We start from the raw sequence: 25,658 nt of genomic DNA, 5'->3' as shown, positions 1-25,658 counted from the left end.
CTCCTGCATGCCTGAGCAAGATTTTTATACTCCTCCCTGGTCATTTGTCCAATCTTCCACTTCTTGTAAGCTTCTTTTTTGCATTTAAGATCAGCAAGGATTTCACTGTTTAGCCAAGATGGTCGCCTGCCATATTTACTATTCTTTCTACACATCGGGATGGTTTGTTCCTGCAACCGCAATAAGGATTGTTTAAAATACAGCCAGGTCTCCTGGACCCCTTTGCCCTTCATGTCAGGATCCTGAACTCGACCATCTCATGGTCACTGCCTCCCAGTTCCCATCCACTTTTGCTTCCCCTACTAATTCTTCCCTGTTTGTGAGCAGCAGGTCTAGAAGAGCTCTGCACCTAGTTGGTTCCTCCAACACTTGCACCAGGAAATTGTCTCCTACACTTTCCAAAAACTTCCAGGATTGTCTGTGCACCGCTGTATTGCTCTCCCAGCAGATATCAGGGTGATTAAAGTCTCCCATGAGAACCAGGGCCTGCGATCTAGTAACTTCTGCTAGTTGCCGGAAGAAAGCCTCGTCCACCTCATCCCCCTGGTCTGGTGGTCTATAGCAGACTCCGACCACAACATCACCCTTGTTGCTCACACTTCTAAACTTAATCCAGGTGCCCTCCTGGCCCGGGAAAGAGACAAAGCCCAGGGAAGGAGCGGCTGGAGGGGGTTTCAGTTTGGAGCTGGCTGGGGACTAGGAGTGAGGGCAGATGGGGGTGTCTAGCTCACTGGGCCCCAGAATGGACCTGATTGAGGGGTCCCGTTCTCTGTACCTACAAGCTCTGTTTTAGACCATGTTCCTGTCATCTAATAAACCTCTGTGTTACTGGCTGGCTGAGAGTCACGTCTGACTGCGAAGTGGGGGTACAGGGCCCTCTGGCTTCCCCAGGACCCCGCCTGGACGGACTCACTGTGGGAAGCACACGGAGGGGCATAGGCTGAATGCCGCAAGGTCAGACCCAGGAGGTGAAGCCGTGTGAGCTTCTTGCCCCGAAGACAGTCTGCTCCAAGGGAGAGGAGGCTCCCCAGAGTCCTGACTGGCTTTGTGGGGAGCAGTTCCAGAGCATCGCCCGGGGACTCCGTGACAGGGGGTGTAACCCCACAGGGCCCCAGAGATTCTCTGGGCTCGGTGGCTCGCAGGACGGTTTGGTTACATGCCTGCGGGGCCGTCAGATATTTTCTGAGGACAAGTCTACATTGCTAAATTAACGTGACCCAAATTACATTAGCGTACAGCTAGCACAGGAATTCAATTGCTTTGGCACGTCCATGCTACGGCCCTTGTGTCAGCGGTGCGCGTCTCTGGTGAGGTGGGAATGGTCTTAATGTTCTGTTGGAATGCTGCGTGTGCCTCAGTTTCCCCTATGGGTATCTAGGTGGTGGGACAAGGGTGTGTGATCGCTGCAGAGACCCCTAGCAGGCAAGCGTGACTGCGACTGGCAGCCTGGGCACAGAGAACGTCTGACACTGTATCCTGGCAACTGATGGCCGGGCCCATCCTCTGCAAGGAGCCAGCCGGAGGTGATGGAGAACGAAGAGACCAGGTGACCGGTTTGCCCAGGAAAGAGACAGAGCCCGGAAGCAGGGCAGCTGGGCATGACTGAGGCTGGGCTGCTGGAAGGTGGTCAGTCTCCTGGTGTGGGACTCGGGGTGTGGGGGTGTACAAGAGTTGGCCGGGGCTCAACCCGCTCCGGGGAGCCACACCGACTCACTACCCTTGAGGCTGGGGCACTTGGTCTGGCAGCACGATCTTCTCTGGCAGCCCTGAAAGGTACAGTAGGCCCGGCCCTGGCTCAGGGCAGCACCAACGTTATCCGGGCTCAGACCCTCAGTTAGGGCTGAGCAACGGTCAACAAAGTATATAAGCTCAGGCTCTAGGCCAGGGCTGGGCACCACCAGTAATAGGCCTGAGCCTCAACAGGCCTGGGAGAAGGGGAGTCTGCCGCCCAAGGGGTGGGTGGCAGGGGGGGACGCAGGTCCTCCCACTCCACTGCGTCCCAGCCCGGGGCCCTAGCAGCGACGGAAACTCGCTGCTGTCAGTGGGGATCCCGGCCGCAACACACCGACCTCGGCTCTGGCAGTGCAGCAGCCAGACTGGGTTCGGCTGCCCTCGGGCTACTTCCACACTCCCCCTCGGGGCCTACCTTAGGGTTACCATATTTCAGCAAGCAAAAAAGAGGACGGGAGGAGCCCCGCCCCAGCCCCGCCCCTGCCCCTCCCACTTCCCGCCCCCCCCAGAACCCCCAACCCTCCCCCCATTCCTTGTCCCCTGACTGCCCCCTCCTGGGACCCCTGCCCCTAACTGCCCCCCAGGACTCCACCCCCTATCTAAGCCTCCCTGCCTCTTGTCCGCTGATTGCCCCAACCCTTATCCACACCCCCACCCCCAGACAGACCCCTGGGACTCCCACGCCCCATCCAACCACTCCCCACCCCCTGACAGCCCCCCCCCCAGAACTCCCAACCCATCTAAACCCCTCTGCTCCCTGTCCCCTGACTGCTCCGATCCCTCTCCCCACTCCTGCCCCCTGACAGCTCCCCCCCAGAACTCCCAAACACCCCCCCCACTCCCTGTCCCCTGACTGCCCCCTCCTGGGACCCCTGCTCCTAACTGCCCTCCAGAACCCCACCCCCTACCTAAGACTCCCTGTTCCTTGTCCCCTAACTGCCCCCTCCTAAGACCCCCCCAACTGCCCCCCAGGACCCTACCCCCTACCTGTACCCTGACTGCCCAAAACTTTCTCCACTCCCCCCAAAAAGCCCCCCCCCCGTTTCTTGACTGCCCCCTCCAGAACCTCCCTGTCCCTTCTCCTGCCCCCCCTTACCCTGCTGCTCAGAACAGGGTGTTGGGCTCTGTGCGAGCCGGACACGTGGCTGCGCTTCCCAGCACAACAAAACCCGGTCCCTGGCCCTGCACAACAAAACCCGGTCCCTGGCCCTGCACAGTGCTGCCAGACCGGGTTGCAGGGGAGAGCTGCCGGCTCAGAATGCAGGGCGGATCCGGCTCCTCTACAGCTGCTCCGGAGTCCAGCCCGGGACTTTCCTGCAGCCCTCCCAGCTGCTCGCTCTGCTCTGCCCGGGGAGGGGGGAAATCCCGGACATTGTGAGTGCTTTACAAATTCCCCCCGGACGCTATTTTTAGCACAAAAAGGAGGACATGTCCGGGTAAATCCGGACCAATGGTAACCCTAGCCTACCTAGGGGCTGGTGTCGGCCTCTGGGGGATCCAAGACCATGGGTTCGTCCGGCCAGGGATCATTTGGCAAGTCCAGGAGCTCCTCCGGATAGGAGACGCCGGGCAGGCCTGGCGGCTCCTCGGGGTAGCAGGCGCAGGGCAGGCTCGGCGGCTCCTGGCGGTCACTCTGGGCCGCAGAGGTTTCCCAGTCCCGAGCTAGGCTGGAGACGTCTGGTCTCTCCAGCTGCTGGCGCCAGACTGAGCTCTGAGGGCGAGACTTTATACTTCCGGGTCACCGTCTGACCCTCTGAGGGGCGGGCTCTGAGCTCCCTAGCTCCGCCCACTCCCGCCTCCGGATGGGCTCTTCCCCTTCCGGGGCAGCGGGGAGCCACACTGCCTCACTACAGGGGGGAAGCCCACGGCCCTGGGCCCCCCAAGACGGACTTTGCCGAATCTTCCTAATTTCTGTGCTAACAAGCTGTGTTCCATGCTGGGTTCCCAATGACTAATAAACCTTCCATGTCACACGCTGGCTGGGAGTCACTGCTGACTGCGGAGTTGGGGTGCAGGGCCCTTTGGGGGCATGTAGGCTCCCCAGGTGTCCCAGCCAGGTGGACTCTCACTGCAGGAAGCTCACGGTGTAAACAGGGGGATGAATGCTCTCAGGACAGATCAGGAAGCTCTGAAGACAAGGAGGCTCCTTGCCCTGGTGAGAGTGAGCCCAGCGGGGAGACACGCTGCACTAGACTCCTGTCATTCAGAGCGGTGCCAGAGCACCGAGACTGGGACTCTCCACAGCTGGTGGCAGCAGTGGGATAACTGCACCCTATGGGCGGTTGGCTGATGAGGTCACCAGGAGCGTCCAGCAGGAAGCGACTGGGAGCGGTGAAAGAAAGGAGAGTTAGAGGGAAGAGCAAAGAGATGGCCTAGAACCGTCTCCGTAGGAAAGATGTTGCAGACCTGTGCCGGGGAGGGGGCTGCGCACTGGAAGGTGCACCGGGGCTGAGCTGATTGTGCAGCTGGAGGAGGAGGATTGATCTCAGGAGCAGGGTCCTGACCCACGCGGGGCGACCAAAGTGTCTGGGAGCAGCCGGAGCGGCAGCCAGGCATCCCCAAGACTCGTGTCCCCAGCCAGCAGGGGGTCTTCACGACCGGATTCCCCAACAGTGGCCTGGACTTGGAGCTGAGACTAAAAGAGCCAGGGGGCCACAAGAAGGAATGAGAGGCCAGAGGCACCGACTCTGTGGGTGCTCCAGGCCTGGAGCACCCATGGGCAGCCCCCCCCACCAGCTTCCACCCACCCCCAGTGCCTCCTGCCTGCCCGTGGCCCTGCAGATCAGCATCTCCCGTCTCCCTCCCCGCACCTCCCACCCATTACAAACAGCTGTTCCGCGGCATGCAGGGAGGCTGGGGGAGGAGCCGGGACATGTCACAGTTAGGGGAGGGGGCGGAACCGGGTGGGAAGAGGTGGGTGGGGCCTTGGGGAAAGGGGTGAAGTGGGGCCGGGCCTGGGGCAGAGCAGGGGGTTGAGCCCCCCTCGGCAGTTTGAAAAGTTGGCGCCTGTGATGAGAGGACCGTGAGAAACAGCGAAAGCACAAGGACGAGCTGCAGGAGAAGCAGCGGCAGCATGAACTTTACTGTCCAAGATGGACTTTGCTGGGTGAGTCACTGCTGAGTGCGAAGTGGGGGTGCAGGGCCCACCTGGCTTCCCCAGGAGTTCCGCCCAAGTGGACCTGCTGTGGGACGTGCCCGGGGAGAACAGGGATGCTGAATGCTCAGAGGTCAGAGCCAGGAAGTTCATAGCCAATGAGGCTTTTTCCCGGTGAAAAGGTCCCCAAGGGGGGCAGCACGCTACACCAGAGTCTGGGCTGAGCCTCACACCGAGCAGTTCCAATGCACCGAAACTGCGACTCGGTGAGAACTGGGGTGAGGGGTGGGAAAACTGCAACCCATGGACGGTTGGCTGCTGAGGTGTGACGAAGTGGGGAGTGTTCTTCTTGTTTTCACTGGTTTGCATGCAGAAGGGGTGGGACTCAGTTTCCCTGGGTGTTACTGGTTTAACAAGGTGGTGGGAAAGGGAGTTTGTGGTTACAGAAGGCCAGCGAATGGCCAGGAGAATGGATACCCCAGTGACTGGTGACCTGAATTACTTTACAAAAACTTATCAGAAATAGCATCCTGAAAAGCTGGGACCTGGATTGGGGTCCCCTCCGCCACCCCTTCTCTGTCCCTGAGAAGTGTGACTGCTCCCCTCCAGGAGGTCAGTGACACAGTTCCTTCTCAAAACCTGGGTAACGGGCTGACTCACCCATTGGGTCCTGGGCATCCTCTCCCAAGTGACCAGTGAGGAGACATCCCTGTACCCCACTATTCCTTCCCCAGTTCCCTCCTCGGGGCCTCCTCTAAGACACATTTCTCTGTGCTCCCTAGGAAGGGTTTGATCTCTTGTTCACTGCAGAACTGTGCCAGCTACCAATGGGGACAGTTTCCTTAATCACAGACCACACCTCTCCTGCCCCTGTGCCTGAGGGCATGTTGCCTTCTGCTGGAAAGGAGCCAGTCTCAGCCCCTCCCATACTTGGGAGCACCCTGCTTCCCTGTGTTACAGAGTCACAGAGATCCTCACCCACCTCAGTGGTTCCCTGCCCCTTCTCTGGGCTCTCCTCTGGGACACATTTCTCCCTGCTCCCTAGAGCCGGGTCTGGGGTTCAGCTGTGACCCACTGGCAGCTAACAACCTGGACAGTTCTCTTCCTGGCAGGCATCACATCCCCATCCCTTCCTGATGTGGTGTTACCTCCAGCTGCAGTGCAGGGGCTTGTCTCAACCACCCTCCCCCCTGGAAGCATGTGGCTTCCCCCTGCTGCAGAAGAATCAAGGAGACTCTCTCCCATTCTCCCAGCAGTTTCTGAGAGCTTCCCCTTTCCCTCGGGGGTCCCAGCATAAAACTCCCTCCTGCTGCAGGCAAATACTTTAACCTGAGCTACACAGAAAAAAATCACTATCCAGGAGCGGGTCGCCTAGAAGGTGTTCCATTACCCCCACAGTCACAACACTTCCAAACCTTCCCACCCCACATGGATTTCAGCTAGTGGTACGAGGAATCTGCTTTCGCCCACCCCACAATCTCTGCCATTTGGCCAGGTAACATACTGGCCTTTGGGACCACACGCTGCTTAACCAGAGAGATCTGGGCCTCTGTATCCCTCTGCCCCAAGTATTCCCTGCCATTACTTCTAACAACCTTAACGTGCTCCACATCTGGTTCTGCAGAGGCTAATTTCACAGAACCGATATGACAGGTTTCGATTCCCTGGGGGGGGGGGGGGAGGTCGTCTGTGGTGAGGACGGCAGAACTAACATGAGCTATTGGTTCCCGGCTTCCTCCCAGCACAGGGCATTTCTTGTTCAGGTGATCAGTGGAGTTACACTAATAGCACCTCCTGGGCTCTTCTGCACTTATGGGTGAGAACCCAGCCTCCCAGCCTCTTGCTAGGGATAAAATGGGATCTCCCCGTCCCACCAGCTTCAAAGCCCTCTTTCAGTGGTTTGTTTTCAATAGATACCTGGGTCGGTTCAAAGGCAGCAGCAAGAGACGCCATCTCCTGCACAGACCTTACGTCTTTGTCCCATGGACACGGCTTCACATCCGCCTGACACATGCCCAGGAAATGCCCTTGGGCAACCAGATCCAACATGCCCTCACCTCTGCCCCTCACCCACTTTCCCAGCAAATCTTTCTTTTTGTTCACAGATTCCCCATTACTCATCCCAATATCCCTCTTAAGACTCCTGTGACAAAGTGCGTTTTTTTTCTTGTTTTCAGTGGGGTTTCAATGGTTTGCATGCGGAGGGGGTGGGACTCAGTTTCCCTGGGTGTTACTGGTTTAACGAGGTGAGGGGAGAGGGAGTGTGTTTTGCAGAGGACCGGAGAGAGGACTTGGGGACCCAGCCGATGGCCGGGAGGATGGATACCCCAGCGACCGGTGACCTGGTGACCCAGAGGCCCAGCTGAGGAGACGCAGCCGGTTCTGGACAGTGGGCGGACAATGGGCTGCAGAGTGAGGACCCAGTGACCTAACCAGCTGGTTCCAGCCAGAGGACAGAAGCGAGGAGAGGAGGCCCCAGTTTACGACCATGTTTCCCTGGAGAGAAGACAATGGACAGAGGCGGGGCTTGGGGCCGGGGATCTCAGATGCCCAGCTGGGAGCAGGGGGCTCGGGGCTGGAGAGGGGGAGCAGGCAGAGCCCACCTGGATGCAGAGAGACTGGGATGTGCCGGGCTGAGGGAGGCCAGGCCTGAGGCCCTGAGAGTTTCCTGTGCTGTGTTCAACTCTCAATAAACCCTCCTGTTTTATGCTGGCTGAGAGTCACTCCGGTCTAGAGAACAGGGTTACATCAATCCCTTCGAGGGTGGAGGCCCCGGGGGTCCAGAGCGAGTGGACTCCCTGAGGGGACCCACGGCAGAGACAGACGTGCTAAGGCTCAGAGAGGTGCGGATCCAGGAGGTGGAGGGGCCTGACCCCGAGAAGGGCTGTCACACTGAAAGGGGCACCCCCCCACGAACCGCACAGGGCCAAGAGTGGGCACGATCTGTGAGTCCGTGACAACGTGGTGTCAGCAGTGGGATATTTCGCGGCTGCACCCTGTAGAGGTTGGCTGCGGGCGCAGGCGCTTGGCAGTGAGCGGCTGCCAGCGATAGAACGAGGGTATTGAACGGAACCAGCCTGGACATGGCCTAGAACCAGCTCCGTAAGAGCGACCTGGCCCGTCTCTGCAGGGAGAGGGGGCTGAGCGTGGGGAGACTCACTAAGGAGCGGCTGATTGCTCAGCTTGTAGAGAATGACCCGTCTGAGGCGCAGGCTCCAGACCCCAGGGGGGCTCCCGGGGTGCCCGGAGAGCCGGGGAGTAGCCGTGGGGGCAGTCTGTGTAGTGACCAGGAGTGGGTCAGACCTGACTCCCCAGGCAGTACAGGGAGACCCCAGTCCGGTTCCTCCCTAGAGGAGCTGCGGAGATTGGAGCTGCAGCTGCAAGCGAAGGAGCTGGAGCTGGAGGAGCGGAGGCTGGTGGACAGAGAGAGAGAACGAGCGGACCGTGTAGAGCAGCGGAAGCACGAGTTGGAGATGGACGAGAGGCGGGCCAAGAGGGCCTGCCGCGGGGTAAGTGGGGAAGGGCCCCGAGACGTCAGTGGTGTGGGGAATCTAGACACCAAACTGCTGCCCCAGTTCGAGGAGGGGGCGGATATTGATGCCTACCTCACAGCCTTTGAGAAGGCTTGTGAACTGAACCAGATTGGCCCCGCAGACAGGCTTCGCTGTCTGACCCCCCGGCTGGGTCCCAAAGCCATACAGGCGTTCAGCCAAATGGATGGTGTTGAGACGGGGGACTATGACCTGTTCGAACAGGCTTTGCTGCTGAAGTTTGAACTGACTCCCGAGGTGTACAGGAAACAATTCGGGGGTGTGCGCAAGGCCTCAGGTGTCTCTTACAAGGAGGTCACCAACTTGCTGGGGGAATATCTCCGCAAGTGGGGGAAGGGCGCAGGGGCCACTACCGCAGAGGACGTGTATAACCTGGTGGGGTTGGAGCAGCTGTATGATATCTGCCCTCCAGACCTTAAGATGTGGCTAGTGGACCGGAAGCCCAAAGATCTGCGCCGTGCAGGGGCGCTGGCAGATGAGTTTGTGGACAGCAGATCGGGGGCAGGAGGGAGACCCACATCGGGGACTCATAAGGGGAGTCACCCCGAGACCTCTCAAAGGTGGGACTCCAGGAAGCCCAACTCAGGGGTGCCCGGGACTGCCGGGGCGGGGTGACCCCTCTCGTGGGACTTGAGGGACATGAGGTGTAATTACTGTGGCCAAAAGGGGCACAAGGTGGCCCAGTGCCTGAAGATGAAGGAAATGGCAGCCAAGCAGAACCCGCGGGGTGTTAACTGGGTGGAAGCCCACCGAGAGGGGGCACCGCCGGGCCCAGGGGCTGCAGTCGAGAGGGCCGTGCCAGGGGGAGGGGACCGCCAGGCCAGGCCAGCAGGGGATGGAGGAGCCCCAGGTCCAGAGCACCCGTACCCAATCCGCCGGGTGAGCGTGGGACAGGCCCCGGGGGACAATCGCCACATCATCCCCATTGAGGTGGGGGGAAGGAGCGTCCAGGGGTTCTGGGACACGGGTGCAGAGGTGACGCTGGCGTGGTCCGAGGTGGTGGACCCAGACCAGCTAGTGCCCGATGCCTACCTGACCCTGAGGGGAGTGTTTGGGCCCCCCGTCAAGGTGCCTGTAGCGAGGATACACCTGAAATGGGGGGCTAAGAGGGACCCAAAGAGGTCGGGGTGCACGACCACCTGCCTACCAAGGTCCTAATGGGTAATGACTTGGAGAACTGGCCGGATGGCGCTCAGAGCGCCCTGGTCCTTACCCGGAGCCAGAGCCAGCGAGGGGCGCGGGACCTCCCAAGGGGCGGGGTGGGGGGCGAAGCGCTGGGGGTAGGGCTCGACAGGGCTGGACCGGAGCCTCCGTCCCAGGGTGGGGAAACTGAGGCGCCACCAGCCAGGGCTGTATCCTCAAACCCAGCAGCTGAATTCCAGACGGAGCTGCAGGTGGATCCCTCCCTGGAGAAACTGAGGGCCCTGACTAGCCATGACAGTGCAGGATCCCAGGGGGAGGACCGCCGGGAGTGATTCCTGTGGGAGAGGGGATTCCTGTACCGGGAATGGACTGGTTCAGGGCGAACTAAATCTTGGAAAGTCGGGCGGCAGCTGGTGGTTTCCCCAGAGGTACCGCCGCAAACTGTTGTTCTTGGCCCTTTTACTGGCCCGGGGTCTTTGACGCGGTCCGACAGTATTGCAAGACCTGTGACTCCTGCCAGAGGGTGGGGAAGGCCCGGGATAAGTGTAAAGCCCCGCTGAGACCTTTGCCCATCATACAGGAGCCTTTCCAGAAGGTGGCTGTGGACAGAGTGGGGCCCCTCAGCAGGGTGACCCGGTCAGGGAAGAAATACATCCTGGGGGTGGTAGATTTTGCTACGCACTACCCCAAGGCGGTGGCCTTGTCCTCTATCGAGGCAGACACCGTGGCAGACGCGCTGCTGACCATCTTCAGCAGAGTGGGGTTCCCCAAGGAGGTCCTTACAGACCAGGGGTCTAACTTCATGTCGACCCTGCTCCAGTGCTTGTGGGAGAAGTGTGGGGTCCGACACACCTGGGCCTCAGCATATCACCCGCAGTCCAACGGGCTAGTGGAGAGGTTCAGTGGGACCCTAAAGAGGATGCTGAAAACCTTTATGGACCAGCACCCACAGGACTGGGACAAGTATTTACCCCACCTGCTGTTCGCATATAGGGAAGTGCCCCAGGAGTCCACAGGGTTCTCCCCGTTCGAGTTGCTGTACGGAAGGAGGGTGAGGGGGCCCCTGGACTTGATGAGGGCCGAGTGGGAGGGAAAGGCCTCTCCCAGTGGGGAATCAGTGGTAGAGTATGCACTGACTTTCCGGGAAAAGCTCGTGGAGCTCATGGGCTTGGCTAGGGGGAACCTAGCAAGGGCCCAGAGGAAGCAGAAGGTCTGGTACGACCACTCAGCCCGTGCCCGCTCATACGCTACCGGGGACCAGGTGATGCTCCTCACCCCCGTGAGGAAGAACAAGCGGCAAGCGGCCTGGGACGGCCCCTTCATGGTCAGCAGACAGGTAAACGAGGTGAACTATGTGGTGGACCTGTCCAACCGGGCTCACACCCACCGGGTGTATCACGCCAACATGATGAAGCCGTATTGGGACAGGGAGAAGTTGGTGCTGATTGTGTGGGGGCAGTGGGAGGAGAAGGGAGAGGACCCCCTGGTGGGACTCCTCCCTGAGGCTGGGGCTAACCCCTCGCTGGAATCGATCCCCCTCTCAGACCAGCTAACCCCTGCCCAGCAGGCAGAGATCAGAGCCATGCTGCATTCGTACCGGCAGCTGTTCTCCAGCCGGCCTGGGCTCACTAACCTGGCTGTCCACCGGGTGGAGACGGGAACCAACCCTCCCATCAGGTGTTCCCCATTCAGGGTCACTGGGAACACAGCCCAGGACCTGGAGAGAGAGGTCAGGGACATGCTGGCTTTAGGGGTGATCCAGCCGTCCGCCAGCCCCTGGGCCTTGCCCGTGGTGCTGGTCCCCAAGAAGGACGGGTCGATCCGGTTCTGTGTGGACTATCGGAAGCTCAATGCCATCACCGTGTCCGATGCCTACCCCATGCCTAGGACCAATGAGATCCTAGACAAGTTGGGGGGTGCCCGGTACCTCACTACCATGGATCTTACCAAAGGCTACTGGCAGGTGCCTTTGGACCCGGAGGCCAGGGCGAAGTCTGCCTTCACCACCCCAATAGAGCTCTTCGAGTTCCTGGTCCTGCCTTTTGGCCTCAAGGGGCACCTGCCACCTTCCAGCGCCTGGTGGATCAGTTGCTCAGGGGGATGGAGGGCTTTGCTCTGGCGTATATTGACGATATCTGTGTCTTTAGCCAGACCTGGGAGGAACATGTGTCCCAGGTGAAGAGGGGGCTGGGTCGCCTCCAGGATGCAGGACTGACCATAAAAGCTGAAAAGTGCAAGGTGGGGATGGCAGAGGTTTTATACCTGGGCCACAAGGGTGGGGGTGGCCACCTGAAGCCGGAGCCGGCCAAAGTGGAGACAATCAAGGCCTGGCCGCCCCCCAGACTAAGAAGCAGGTCCAGGCTTTCATTGGGATGGCGGGTGCTACCGGAGGTTTGTGCCCCACTTTACCTCCCTGGCAGCTCCCCTCACGAAGCTGTGTCGAAAGGGAAAGCCGGACAAGGTGGTCTGGACCGAGCAGTGCCAGAGGGCTCTCTGTGTGCTGAAGGGGGCACTTATCCAGGGGCCGGTGCTGGGAAACCCGGATTTTAACAAACCCTTCCTGGTGTTCACCGACGCCTCGGACACAGGGCTGGGGGCGGTGCTGATGAAAACTGATACTAAGGGGGAGAGACACCCCATTGTGTACCTGAGCGAGAAGCTGCTGCCCCGGGAGCAGCACTACGCGGCCATCGAGAAGGAATGCCTGGCCCTGGGGTGGGCCCTTAACAAACTGCAGCCGTATCTATTTGGGCGGCGCCTCACCGTGTGCACCGACCATTCGCCCCGACGTGGCTGCACCCAATGAAAGGGGCTAATGCCAAGCTGCTGAGGTGGGCCCTGCTCCTCCAGGGGTATGACATGGAGGTGGTCCATGTGAGGGGGAGGGCCAATGTTATAGCAGATGCTTTATCATGGGGCAGGGACCCTTAACTTCCCCAGGTCACTGGCTAAGTGACCCTGCTCCGTTCAGCCTGGAAGGGGGGAAGAGATGTGACGAAGTGGGGGGTTGTCTTGTTTTCTGTGGAGTTTCAATGGTTTGCATGCGGAAGGAGTGGGACTCAGTTTCCCTGAGTGTTACTGGTTTAACGAGGTGAGGGGAGAGGGAGTGTGTTTTGCAGAGGGCCAGAGAGAGGACTTGGGGACCCAGCCGATGGCCGGGAGGATGGATACCCCAGCGACCGGTGACCTGGCGACCTGGCGACCCAGAGGCCCAGCTGAGGAGACACAGCCGGTTCTGGCCAATGGGTGGACAATGGGCTGCAGAGTGAGGACCCAGTGACCGAACCAGCCGGTTCCAGCCAGAGGACAGAAGCAGGAGAGGAGGCCCTGGTTTACGACCCTGTTTCCCTGGAGAAAAGACAATGGACAGAGGGGGGGCCTGGGGCCGGGGATCTCAGATGCCCAGCTGGGAAGCAGGGGGGCTCTGGGCTGGAGAGGGGGAGCAGGCAGAGCCCACCTGGATGCAGAGAGACTGGGATGTGCTGGGCTGAGGGAGGCCAGGCCTGAGGCCCTGAGAGTTTCCTGTGCTGTGTTCAACTCTCATTAAATCCTCCTGTTTTATGCTGCCTGAGAGTCACTCCGGGCTAGAGAACAGGGTTACATCAACCCCTTCGGGGATGGAGGCCCCGGGGGTCCAGAGCGAGTGGACTCCCTGAGGGGGCCCACGGCAGAGACAGACGTGCTAAGGCTCAGAGAGGTGCGGCTCCAGGAGGTGGAGGGGCCTGACCCCGAGAGAGAGTGGCCCCCCGAGAAGGGCAGTCATACTGAAAGGGGCACCCCCCACGGACCGCACGGGGCCCAGAGTGGGCACGATCTGTGAGTCCGTGACACCGGCTGCCCTGGCATTTCTGTTATAAAGCCACAGTCAGATCTGAGCCCTCCTCCGGCCTCCTGGCACCCCCCACTACTGTACTGGGCCCCTTCAGCCCTGGGGGCATCAGCATCCCATCCCCCACCCCCAATATTCCCCCATGTACCAGCATGGGTCTCTGCTGGGGTCCCATGTTGGACTCAACTGAGTGCCCCCTTCAGCTGGGAGCCCAACACCCCCTCACCTGTGACAGCCAGGGGGAACTCCTCCCGCAGGGGCTGGGCCAGAGCCGCGTGGGTGACGCGGCAGGAGAAGATGCTGCCGGAGTCGCTCGCGCTGGGAGTGAAGGTGTAGGTCAGGGTGAGGTTAAAGGTCCCGTCCGGGTTCCTCTGGGGGGCAGAGCGGGTGGTGTCGGTCAGAACCCGCCCGTCTCTCAGCCACGTGACGGTGACGTCCCCGGGGTAGAATCCCCACACGTGGCAGGGGAAGGAGGTCGCTGTATCTGTCCTGGCCGATCGCCGGGGGATGGAGAGTCTGGGAGCAGCTGGAATGAGAGAGACAGTCCTGGGGCCATGTCCAGATGTACACATGATAATTTGGGGTTAACCCCATGTAACGATGCTGACTTTGGCACTCTCAGAAGTGTCCCACCAATGTGGAGAAAGTAGATAAGGAAAAGTTATTTACTTATTCCCATTATACAAGAACTAGGAGTCAAATGAAATTAATAGGCAGCAGGTTTAAAACAAATAAAAGGAAGTTCTTCCTCACACAGCGCACAGTCAACCTGTGGAACTCCTTGCCTGAGGAGGTTGTGAAGGCTAGGACTATAACAGCGTTTAAAAGAGAACTGGATAAATTCATGGAGGTTAAGTCCATTAATGGCTATTAGCCAGGATGGGTAAGGAATGGTGTCCCTAGCCTCTGTCTGTCAGAGGGTGGAGATGGATGGCAGGAGAGAGATCACTTGATCATTGCCTGTTAGGTTCACTCCCTCTGGGGCACCTGGCATTGGCCACTGTCGGTAGACAGGATACTGGGCTGGATGGACCTTTGGTCTGACCCGGTACGGCCGTTCTTATGTTCTTAATTCAGGACAAATTGCTTAGAGCAGGGCAGTTACAGCCGAAATCTGGGGTCCTTTGCACACCAAGGCACCAAACCAGCCAAACAGAGAGGACTTTGGTCTCACCCCACTGGCTAACCACAAGTCACACAAGCAATTCCCTTAGACACTCCAGTTTCCCAGTATTACCACCAGTGCCACTCGTTATGGGGACGAATGGTTATGAAAACCAATACCCCAGTAAAAGAAAAATGATTCTCTTGATCCCAAAGGACCAAGCCCCAGACCCAGGTCAATATACAAATCAGATCTTACCCACAAATCGCGCTGTTGCCAATCCTTTAGAATCTAAAATCTAAAGGTTTATTCATAAAAGGAAGAAGATAGAGATGAGAGTTACAATTGATTAAATGGAATCAATGACATACAGTAATGGCAAAGTTCTTGGTTCAGGCTTGCAGCAGCGATGGAATAAACTGCAGGTTCAAATCAAGTCTCTGGAACATCCCCAGCTGGGATGGGTCCTCAGTCCTTTGTTCAAAGCTCCAGCTTGTAGCAAAGTCCCTCCAGAGGTCAGAAGCAGGATTGAAGACAAGATGGAGAAGAAATCAGCAGCTTTTTATAGTCTCTTGTCATGTGGTCTCTGGTTTCTTTGTCCCAAGGACACTATCCAGCACATGGCTGGACACCTCCGAGTTCGGTCCCTAGGCAGGTCCCAGCCTTGCTGAGTCACCAGGTGTATCTGCTTCTCTCAATACGTCAGTTGTGTAGCTGATGGTCCTTAATGGGCCATCAAGCAGGCTAGGCAGAGCTGACACCAACTTGTCTGGGGTGTCACCCAGAAGCATAGCACAAGTGTGAACTACAGACAGTGTAGAGCCAATATTTATAACTTTAAATACAAAATTGATACACACACAGACAGCATCATCATAACCAGCAAACCATAACCTTGTCTTAGACACCTTATTTGACCCCCTTTATACAAGTTTTGGTGCCACTACAGGACCTTGGTTGTAAAAATGATCTATACGGTCCCAGTTTGTGTAAATAACTTCACACCCCATGAGTAAATCTGAGTGCAAATTACACAGATATACCCATGTCCTGCCAGCAATAATTCAGTATTGTTCTGGTGCACAAAACACCCTGGGTCACCTGTGAGGTTTTAATCCAGTAGGATGTCACGGAGTCCCCGGGTGATGCTCTGGAACTGCTCCCCACAAAGCCAGTCAGGACTTTGGGGAGTCTCCTCTCCCTCGGAGCAGACTGTTTTCAGGACAAGGAGTTCACACGGCTTCACCTTCCTGGGTCTCTCCTGGGAGCACTCAGCATATGCCCCTCCGTGCGCTTCTCACAGCGAGTCCGCCCCGGCGGGGTCCTGGGGAAGCCAGAGGGTTCTGCACCCCCACTTCACAGTCAGACGTGACTCTCAGCCAGCCGGGAACACAGATGGTTTATTAGCCGACAGGATCACAGCGTAGGACAGAGCTTGTTAGCACAGAAATCAGTGACCTTCAGCCAAGTCCATCTTGGGCGGCGGGAGCCCAGAGCCAGGGCTCTGCCCACGCCCTGCACCCTAAGCCAGCCGAGACCGACTCCTTCCAGCTGCCCGGCCCCTGCCCGGCCCGTTACTCCTCCTCTGTCCTGGGCCAAGAATCACCTGGTCGCGTCCCCCTCCTGGGTCTCAGGTTACGAAGGGGCCACAGCATCCCTGCAGGCAGCTGGAGCAGCCCCCGCAAGTCACCCCCCTTATTCCCACCACCTGGACATTGGTGCAATACACAGGGAAACTGAGGCACACACAGCAGTCACATAAAACAGTAAGACTCTCACATAGGCTCGCATACAACATAAGGAAAAATCCCCACTTCCTCACACATGTAGGAAGGTGCGTCAGACACGGTGACTGAGGTGCGTGGTACAGAAGGTGTCAGTGCCGGGCAGGGCAGGAGGTGGCTGGGTTACAATTTCCCCGGCTCACATCTCTTAGGAGCAGGAAGCGAGTGGGCAGCAGAACCCGGCACTCAGCTGTGTGAGTGCACTTCACGTACCCGTTGGGCAGCTGGATTCCCCCTGAAGGAATTACATCTGGGGGCAGGAGTCACAGATCTTATGGCCAGAAAGGACCATTATGATCATCTCATCTGACCTGCCGCATACACAGAGCCGAGAGCCCCCCCCAGTCATTCCTGCCACCAGCCTGGCACGTCTGGCGGAGCTAGAGAGGGTCTGTTAGAAAGACGTCCCGTCGGGAGTTAGAGACTCGGGAGAACCCACCACTTCCCCCGGTGAGTTGTTCCAGCCATTGATTCTCCGCCCTGGGAAAGACGTGCACATGGACTCTAGGCTGAATGTGTTTTGCTTCAACTTCGAGCCACTCGATCTCGTTCTGCCTTTGCCGACTGGACTAAACAGCTGTCTGCTTTCAGACATCGGTTCCCCAGGCAGGTCCGTATGGCCTGTGATCACGTCGCCCCTGAACTGGCTCTTGGTTACACCGGTCGGCTGTGCTCACAGGATACGGCCAACAGTCAGTGCTGCCCTCGGCTGTCAGTCACGGTGCCCGCGGTGCGACCTCTGTGGGTCTGACGTGCGCAGGAGGGACTCCTGGCCTGAGGAACACAGGCCTCAGAAACTTGCTTATGGTGATAATTCCTGGGACAGGAACCTGTGTAGCTAGCACAGCTCCGGTGCCTGTGGCCTCGCATCCCTGCTGAAGCATTTGTTAAACATGTCCCTGAGTTTGCAGCAGTCAGGACCCGGATGCACCAGGAGGGTAGCAGGGATTCCGGTCACCCAGAGGAAGGAGAGGGCAGTAGCTAGACAGAGAAACCCCAACAAAACTAAACAGCCTGAGTGTCTTGCTGTAAGAGTTGTTTTCCAGAGCTCAGATCTGCTCAGGAATGCAACTCATCCCATGAGGGGTCAGTAAATACCGATTACATACACATTTAATTAGTGCCGGTCTAATTCCTCTTGTTTATTACCAGGCTGCTAGCACTGGTGTACAGGCCACTGCTGAATTTCTTCTCTTTACATCCCTTGGTACCTTGATCCTTTCCATTCCGGCTACCTTGTCTCTGAGCTGTGTCCGAGCACATTGTCACGGAGTATGGGGGACTCAGGGCCCTGCACCCCCGGCTTCCTGCGATTCACCATGACTCTCAGCCAGCCAGTAAAGCAGACTGTTTATTTAGACGATAGGAATACAGTCCAAGACAGGTCTGGCAGGCACAGACAACAGGACCCCCCGCAGTTAGGTCCATCTTGGGGTCCCAGGGCATCCCAGCCCCCTTGGGAGGTCAGAGCCCTGTCTGCCTCCCAGCCATATCACCAGCCAGCTCCTGAAAGAAACCCTTTTCAGCGACTGTGACGAACTGGGACTGTTCTTGCTGGGGTGTGGGAATGCTGACAGGGGAGTGTGACTAGGATGGTCTGCATCGGGGGATGGGAGTCTGCCCGAGGGAACATACCTGAGCTTGTAACATGAGAACCCAGGAAGGGGTTGGAGGCCAGGTGACTCCGGGGCCCGGGAAACTGAACAAAGGCGGTGGGAGGGGTCGCTGAAGGGAGAGTGTGGGAAGCGAGCTGGAGAGATGGCTGGGAGGGAGAGATGGCTCTGACCCCCCAAAGGGGGGTGGGCTGGGATGCCCTGGGACCCCAAGCTGGACCTAACTGAGGGGGTCCCTGTTGTCTGTGCCTGCAAGACCTGTCTTGGACTGTATTCCTGTCATCCAAATAAACCTTCTGCTTTACTGGCTGGCTGAGAGTCATGGTGAATCGCAGGAAGCCGGGGGTGCAGGGCCCTGAGTCCCCCAATACTCCGTGACAGCGACCCCTCCCACAGCCTTTGTTCAGTTTCCCGGGCCAAGGTGTCACCTGGCCTCTAACCCCTTCCTGGGTTCTCATGTTACATGCTCAGGTATTCTCCATCGGTCAGTCTCCCATCCCCCAATGCAGACTATCCTAGCCACACTCCCCTGTCAGCATTCACAGACCACAGTAAGAACAGTCCCAGTTCATCACATCTCTCCCCCCTTCGAGACCGAACTGAGCGGGGTCACTTTAGCCAGTGACCCGGGGAAGTTCGAACCTACCCCCGTTCCCGTGGATGCCCCAGAATCCCTCCCATTCCTTGGTGAGAATTACACCAGGCCCTTCCAGTTTCACGCCCCCCATTAGGTCGGGGGTGCTCGATGGCACTCGTAGTTCGCATGTGGGAAGGTTTATGCGGCCTGCGCCCTTTTCCCACCCCCATACCTCTGGGGCTCCAACTGGGCTGTGGTCTTCTCCCAGCGCTCCAGTCTGGAGGTGGGTGATTTGGGCTCTCTTGGTTCAGAGCCGCCCTTTTAACCTTGGCTACCCTCTGGAAAGGCTCCGCTATGCTGGGCAAGGGTCCTAAAGACATTTTCCCCTTGTCCCAGGCCTTCCTCCCGCTCTGACAGGGGTCACAGGATCCGCAGTACTGTCGGACAGTAACAAAGACCCCAGGCCAGTAAAAGCTCCGTAGCAGCCTCTGCTGGGTACGCCAGGTTCCCTGGTGCCCTGAGAGGGGGGTGTCCTGGGCCCGGCACAGCAGCTGGCGGCGATACTTCTGGGGTACCACCAGCTGCCTCCTGATCCCCCCGACTCCATTTTCCCTGGGGGAGCCCATTCTCGATACAGGAACCCCCTCTCCCACAGGAACCTTTTCCGGCCACCTCGTCCCATCGTCTGTACCGCATTGAGGTCGGCTAGGTCCCTTATCTTCCGCAAGGAGGGGTCTCTCTGCAACTCGGCCTGGAACTCAGCAGCTGGGACAGGGATGGCCACCTGCTCTTTCTCGCCCGCTGGGTCTGAAGCTGCAGCCTCCCTGAGCCGTGTCCCTGGGCGTTCCCTCCCCACCAGGTTAGGGTCCTGCACCTCAGGCAAGGCACCCTTCCCAAGGCCAGGGCGCAGTGTCCCTCGCCGGCTCTGACTGCGGGTCACAACCAGTGCCCTTTGCGGGTTGCTTGGCCAGTCCTCCAGGTCCCCCCCCATCAACACCTCAGTGGGCAAATATGGGTGTACCCCCACATCCTTGGGGCCCTCCTTGGCCCCCCACTTCAGGTGTACCCTCGCCACTGGCACCGTGAATGGGGTCCCACCCACCCCCGTCAGGGTGAGGTAGGTGTTGGGCACCACCCAATCTGGGGCCACCACCTCAGGCCGGGCCAGCGTCACCTCTGCGCCCGTATCCCAGTATCCATTGACCTTCCTCCCATCCACCTCCAGGGGAACAAGGTACTCTCTCCGGAGGGACAGCCCCGCGCCCACCGTATAAACCAAAAACCCTGAGTCTGGAGCATCCAGCCCCCCAGAGGAGCTGGCCTGGAGCTCTCCTCCCTCCTTAGCAGGTGGTACTCTGCCAGCCCCCCTTCCCTGGGAATGCTGCCTCTCACCCGGCTGGGTCTCTACCCAGTCAACCCTCTGTGGGTTTGGTCTGCTCAGTCTGTCCCTGAGCCTGAGGCACTGGGCCCGTATGTGACCCCTTTGGCCACAGTGGTAGCAGCTCATGTCCCATGGGTCCCCTCGAGCGGGTCGGATGGACCTGACGTTGGATGTTCCCCTTTGGTGGACGTTCTCTGTATTTCCCTGCTGGGAGGTCCCATGGTGACTCTCGCTCTGCGTTGTGACGGGCCTGTTCCTTTGGGACTCCTCCCGGTTATCCCCTGCCCGACTGTTCACAAACTCGTCGGCCAACTGGCCTGCATGCTGCAGGTTCTCTGGCTTTTGGTCCATCAACCATCGCCTCAGGTCGGATGGGCACTGCTTATTCACGTGCTCCAGTGCGAATAGGTCAAGTAGGTCCTCTTTAGTTTGGTCCCCAGCTGTCCACTTGCGGGCATACCCCTGCGCCCGGGTGGCTAGTTGTAGGTATGTGACCTCACGGGTTTTACGCTGACTGCGGAACCTTTTCCGGTACATCTCAGGGGTCAGCCCAAACTCGCGGAGCAGGGCCTTTCTGAACAGTTCGTAGTCCCCTGTCTCCGCCCGTTTCAGTCGGCTGTACACCTCCCTGGCTGTGGGGTCCAGTGAGGGGATGAGAAACTGGAGCCTGTCTGCAGGGTCAACCTGGAGCAGCTCGCAGGTATTCTCAAAGGCCGTCAGGAAGGTATCCATGTCCTCCCCCTCCTCGGGGGGGGGATAGCTCAGTGGTTTGAGCATTGGCCTGCTAAACCCAGGGTTGTGAGTTCAATCCTTGAGGGGGCCACTTAAGGATCTGGGGCAAAATCAGTACTTGGTCCTGCTAGTGAAGGCAGGGGGCTGGACTTGATGACCTTTCAAGGTCCCTTCCAGTTCTAGGAGATAGGATATCTCCATTAATTTAATTTAATTTACGCTGGGCCAGGAAGCACTTATCAAAGCTCTTTGCAGTCTTGGGTCCCCCCTCGCTCACCGCAGCCGGGGCCCCACTGCTCCTCAGCCTGGCCAGTTCCAGCTCATGCTGACGTTGTTTCTCCTTCTCCTCCTGCTCCTGCTTCAGTTCTTGCTGCCTTAACTCAAGCTCTTCCCGTCTTATCCCCCTGTCATATTCCAGCTGCATCCGCTCCCGGGGCGGGGAGCTCCGCTGGGACGATCCGCTGCTGGCCGCCGAGGTCAGGGTGCCCTCAGTATTCGCTGGGCTTCCCCCAACCCCTCCCCTAGGTATAGGTAGGCAGGGTCTCGGGATGTCCTCGGCAGCAGTCTGACCCCTCCCAGCCATGTCAGGCCCCGGGGCCCACGCTGCATCCGCCGGGCGGCTGGCCTCAGGGACAGGGCTCGGTTCATCCAAGCGATCCCTCTCCTCCAGCCGGGCAATGAGCTGTTCTTTGGTGGACCTCCCAATGCGCAGCCCCCTCTGCTTGCACAGCTCCACCAGGTCGCTCTTAAGGCGTTTAGCATCCATCCTCCTGCTGGCCACTCGCCGGCCTGTGCTCTCCGCTTTCCACCGTTCCAGGGGGACCCCTAGTGTGCTAGTCCTTCTTCAGGTCACCCCCTCTCTGCCAGGGTCGAGCTGCAGACTCCTCTGCCCCGGGATCGCTCGCTGCGATCCCCTGGGGGACCCTGCTACTGCAAAAGTCTTTCTCGCTGGTCACACATTCCCAGGGGTGATAACCGTCTCTCTCTGACTCTTCAGCATGCCTGGTCCCCATCAATCCCCCTTTGTTTTACTGCTCCCCAGTCACTTACTGCAGGAAGCGCCGTCCACGGGGTGCAGTAGATCCCGCCGCTGCCACCAGTTGTCACGGAGTGTCGGGGGACACAAGGCCCTGCACCCCCGGCTTCCTGCGATTCACCATGACTCTCAGCCAGCCAGTAAAGCAGAAGGTTTATTTAGACGACAGGAACACAGTCCAAGACAGGTCTTGCAGGCACAGACAACAGGACCCCCCTCAGTTAGGTCCAGCTTGGGCTCCCAGCCCCTTGGGAGGTCAGAGCCCCATCTGCCTCCCAGCCATTCTACCAGCCAGCTCCTGAAAAACTCTCCCTTCAGCGACCCCTCCCACAGCCTTTGTTCAGTTTCCCGGGCAAAGGTGTCACCTGGCCTCTAACCCCTTCCTGGGTTCTCATGTTACATGCTCAGGTATTCTCCTTCGGTCAGTCTCCCATCCCGCAATGCAGACTATCCTAGCCACACTCCCCTGCCTTCCCAGCCAACACTCCCCACTCAGCATTCAAAGCCCACAGTAAGAACAGTCCCAGTTCGTCACAATGCCCTGCTCTGTTAATGCGCTCTGATCAGCCTCCAGAAGTGTCCCACAATGCCTGTTCTAGCCACTCTGGTCATCACTTTGAACTCTACTGCCCTGCCCTCAGGTGACCAACCGTCAGACCTGCCCTTTAAATTCTCTGGGAATTTTGAAATTCCCCTTCCTGTTTGCTCAGCCAGGCATGGAGTCCTCTCAGCGAATCTTTCCAGGTGACCACGCCTCCATGCACCAGGTGATCCCCAGTATGGAGCAATGGCAAGGTGCTGGATCTCATCAGTGTTTCGGGGGAGGAAGCTGTCCAGTCCTAGCTGCGCTCCAGCCATAGGAATTACGATACCTTCGGGCAGATATCAAGGGACATGATGGAAAGGGGCCAGAACCGGGACGCAGTGCAGTGCAGGGTTAAAGTGAAGGAGCTGCAGAATGCCTACCACAAAGCCTGCAAGGCAAACCGCCTTTCTGGTGCTTCCCCCGCAACCTGCCATTCTACAAAGAGCTGGATGCGATACTTGGGGGGCGACCCCACCTCCACTCCGAGCACCACCATGGACACTTCAGAGCTCAGTTCAACAAGGCAGGAGGAGGAGGAGGAGGAGCAAAGCAGGAGCGAGGGTGCTGAGGAGGAGGAAGACACCCCAGCATCCCTAGATGCATGAAGCCAGGAGCTGTTCTCAAGCCAGGAAGAAGGTAGCCAGTTGCGGTGGCCGGTACTTGGGGGAAGGACAAACACTAGAGGAGGTGCCTGGTAAGCGGCTTGTATTTTGGGAAGGAAGTTATTCGCTGCGGGCTCTTGGGGCGAGGAGGGTTAGGGCTGCACGCATGCCTAGATGCGGAATAGGCCGTTGATGTGCTCTCTCACATTGCAGTAATCGGCCTCAGTGATCTCTTCAAAGGTTTCATGCAGAACGTGTGCAATGCGCTTGCGCAAGTGTGACAAACTGGGACTGTTCTTACTGTGGTCTGTGAATGCTGACAGGGGAGTGTGGCTGGGATAGTCTGCATTGGGGGATGGGAGACTGACCGAAGGAGAATACCTGAGCATGTAACATGAGAACCCAGGAAGGGGTTGGAGGCCAGGTGACACCTTGGCCCGGGAAACTGAACAAAGGCTGTGGGAGGGGTCGCTGAAGGCAGAGTGTTGGAAGCAGGCTGGAGAGATGGCTGGGAGGGAGAGATGGCTCTGACCTCCCAAAGGGGGGGGGGCTGGGATGCCCTGGGACCCCAAGCTGGACCTAACTGAGGGGGGCCCTGTTGTCTGTGCCTGCAAGACCTGTCTTGGACTGTATTCCTGTCATCCAAATAAACATTCTGCTTTACTGGCTGGCTGAGAGTCATGGTGAATCGCAGGAAGCCGGGGGTGCAGGGCCCTGAGTTCCCAATACTCCGTGACAACTGGTGGCAGAGGTGGGATCTACTGCACCCCGTGGACGGCGCTTCCTGCAGTAAGTGACTGGGGAGCAGTAAAACGAAGGGGGATTGACGGGGACCAGGCATGCTGAAGAGTGAGAGAGAGACGGTTATTACCCCTGGGAGTGTGTGACCAGCAAGAAGGACTTTTGCAGTAACAGTGGTCCCAGGGGCAGAGGAGTCTGCAGCTCGACCCTGGCAGAGAGGCGGTGACCTCGAGAAGGGCTGGCACACTAGGGGTCTCCCTGGGAACTGTGGGGAGCTGTGAGCACACAGGCCGGTGAGTGGCCAGCAGGAAGATGTATGCCAAGCGGCTTAAGAGCGACCTGGTGGAGCTGTGCAAGCAGAGGGGGTTGCGCTTTGGGAGGCTCACCAAAGAACAGCTCATTGCCCGGCTGGAGGCGGAAGATCGCGCGAATGAACTGATCCCTGTGTCTCAGGGAAGCAGCCTGGCAAATGCAGCGCAGGCCCCAGTGTCTGTCCCAGCTGGGAGTGGTCAGCCGGCTGCTGAGGGCTTCCCGAGACCCCTCCTTCCTATGCCTAGGGGAAGGGTGGGGAGGAGCCCAGCAAATACCGAAGGCGCCGTGACCCCCCCGGCCAGCAGGGGACCCTCCCGGCGACGTTCGGCATCCGGGAAGCGAAATTGGCTGGAATGGGAGAAAGAGCTAAAACTGAGAGAGCTGGAGGATCGTGAACAACAGAGACAGCATGAACGGGAGGAGAAAGAGAGACAGAGACAGCATGAACGGGAGGAGAATGAGAGACAGAGACAGGAGAATGAGAGACAGCGTCAGCATGAACTGGAGCTGGCGAGATTGAAGGGCAGCGAACCCACGGCTGCGGTGAGTGAGGGGGGACCCAGGACTGCACGGAGCTTTGATAAGTGCATCCTGGCCCCACACAAGGAGGGGGAGGACATGGATGACTTCCTGGATGCCTTTGAGACGGCCTGCGAGCTGCACCGGGTTGATCCTGTGGACAGACTCCAGGTCCTTACCCCCTTACTGGACCCCAAAGCCGTGGCATTGTACCGCCAACTGGAAGAGGCAGAGAAAGGGGACTACGAACTATTCAAAAAGGCCCTGCTACGTGAGTTTGGGCTGACTCCTGAGATGTACCGGGAAAGGTTCCGGAGTCAGGATAAAACCCCTGAGATCTCATATCTGCAACTAGCCGTCCGCATGGAAGGATACGCCAGCAAGTGGGCTGATGGGTGTGACAATGCGGTTCTGGTGGAACCCAACTGAGAGTGCCAACTCAGGACAAATTGCTCAACAGGGCAGTTACAGCCCAAGGCTGGGGTTTTTCCACCTCTGAGGCAAACCAAACCAGCCAGACTAGGAGGACTTCGGTCTCACCCCCTGGCTAACCGCAAGTCTCACAAGCAATCTCCTTAGACACCCCAGTTTCCCAGTATTACCACCAGTGCCACTCGTTATGGGGACAAATGGTTATGAAAACCACTACCCCAGTAAAAGGAAAAGGTTCTCCTGATCCCAAAGGACCAAGCCCCAGACCCAGGTCAATATACAAGTCAGGTATTACCCACAAATCACGCTGCTGCCAATCCTTTAGAATCTAGAATCTAAAGGTTTATTCATAAAAGGAAAAAAATAGAGATGAGAGTTAGAATTGGTTAAATGGAATCAATTACATACAGTAATGGCAAAGTTCTTGGTTCAGGCTTGCAGCAGCGATAGAATAAACTGCAGGTTCAAATCAAGTCTCTGGAATACATCCCCCGCTGGGATGGGTCCTCAGTCCTTTGTTCAGAGCTTCAGCTTGTAGCAAAGTTCCTCCAGAGGTAAGAAGCAGGATTGAAGACCAGATGGAGATGAGGCATCAGCCTTATATAGTCTTTTCCAGGTGTAAGGACACCTCTTTGTTCTTACCGTGGAAAATTACAGCAAAATGGAGTCTGGAGTCACATGGGCCAGTCCCTGCATACTTTGCTGAGTTACAAGGCGTATCTGCCTTCTCTCCATGGCTCAGTTGTGTAGCTGATGGTCCTTTAATGGGCCATCAAGCAGGCTAGGCAGAGCTAACACCAGTTTGTCTGGGATGTCACCCAGCAGCATAGCATAAGTTTGAAATACAGACAGTATAGAGCCAATATTTATAACTTCAACTACAAAACTGA

The 25,658-nt window shown here is 58.1% G+C and overlaps 1 protein-coding gene across 1 annotated transcript in view; it reads right to left on the bottom strand.

Moving 5' to 3' along the window:
- Window positions 1-25,658, bottom strand: part of LOC128829628 (natural cytotoxicity triggering receptor 3 ligand 1-like) — a 49,508-nt gene that overhangs the window by 6,501 nt on the left and 17,349 nt on the right. Inside the window, exon 3 of the mRNA XM_054015106.1 lies at window positions 13,575-13,874. Coding sequence (XP_053871081.1) covers window positions 13,575-13,874 — 300 coding nt within the window. The remainder of the gene's footprint in view (window positions 1-13,574; window positions 13,875-25,658) is intronic.

Source organism: Malaclemys terrapin, unplaced genomic scaffold (assembly GCF_027887155.1).
Source record: "Malaclemys terrapin pileata isolate rMalTer1 unplaced genomic scaffold, rMalTer1.hap1 H_1, whole genome shotgun sequence".
Lineage (NCBI taxonomy): Eukaryota > Metazoa > Chordata > Testudines > Emydidae > Malaclemys > Malaclemys terrapin.
Note: the sequence above shows the minus strand (reverse complement) of the source record. Positions and strands in the feature narration are given on the sequence as shown.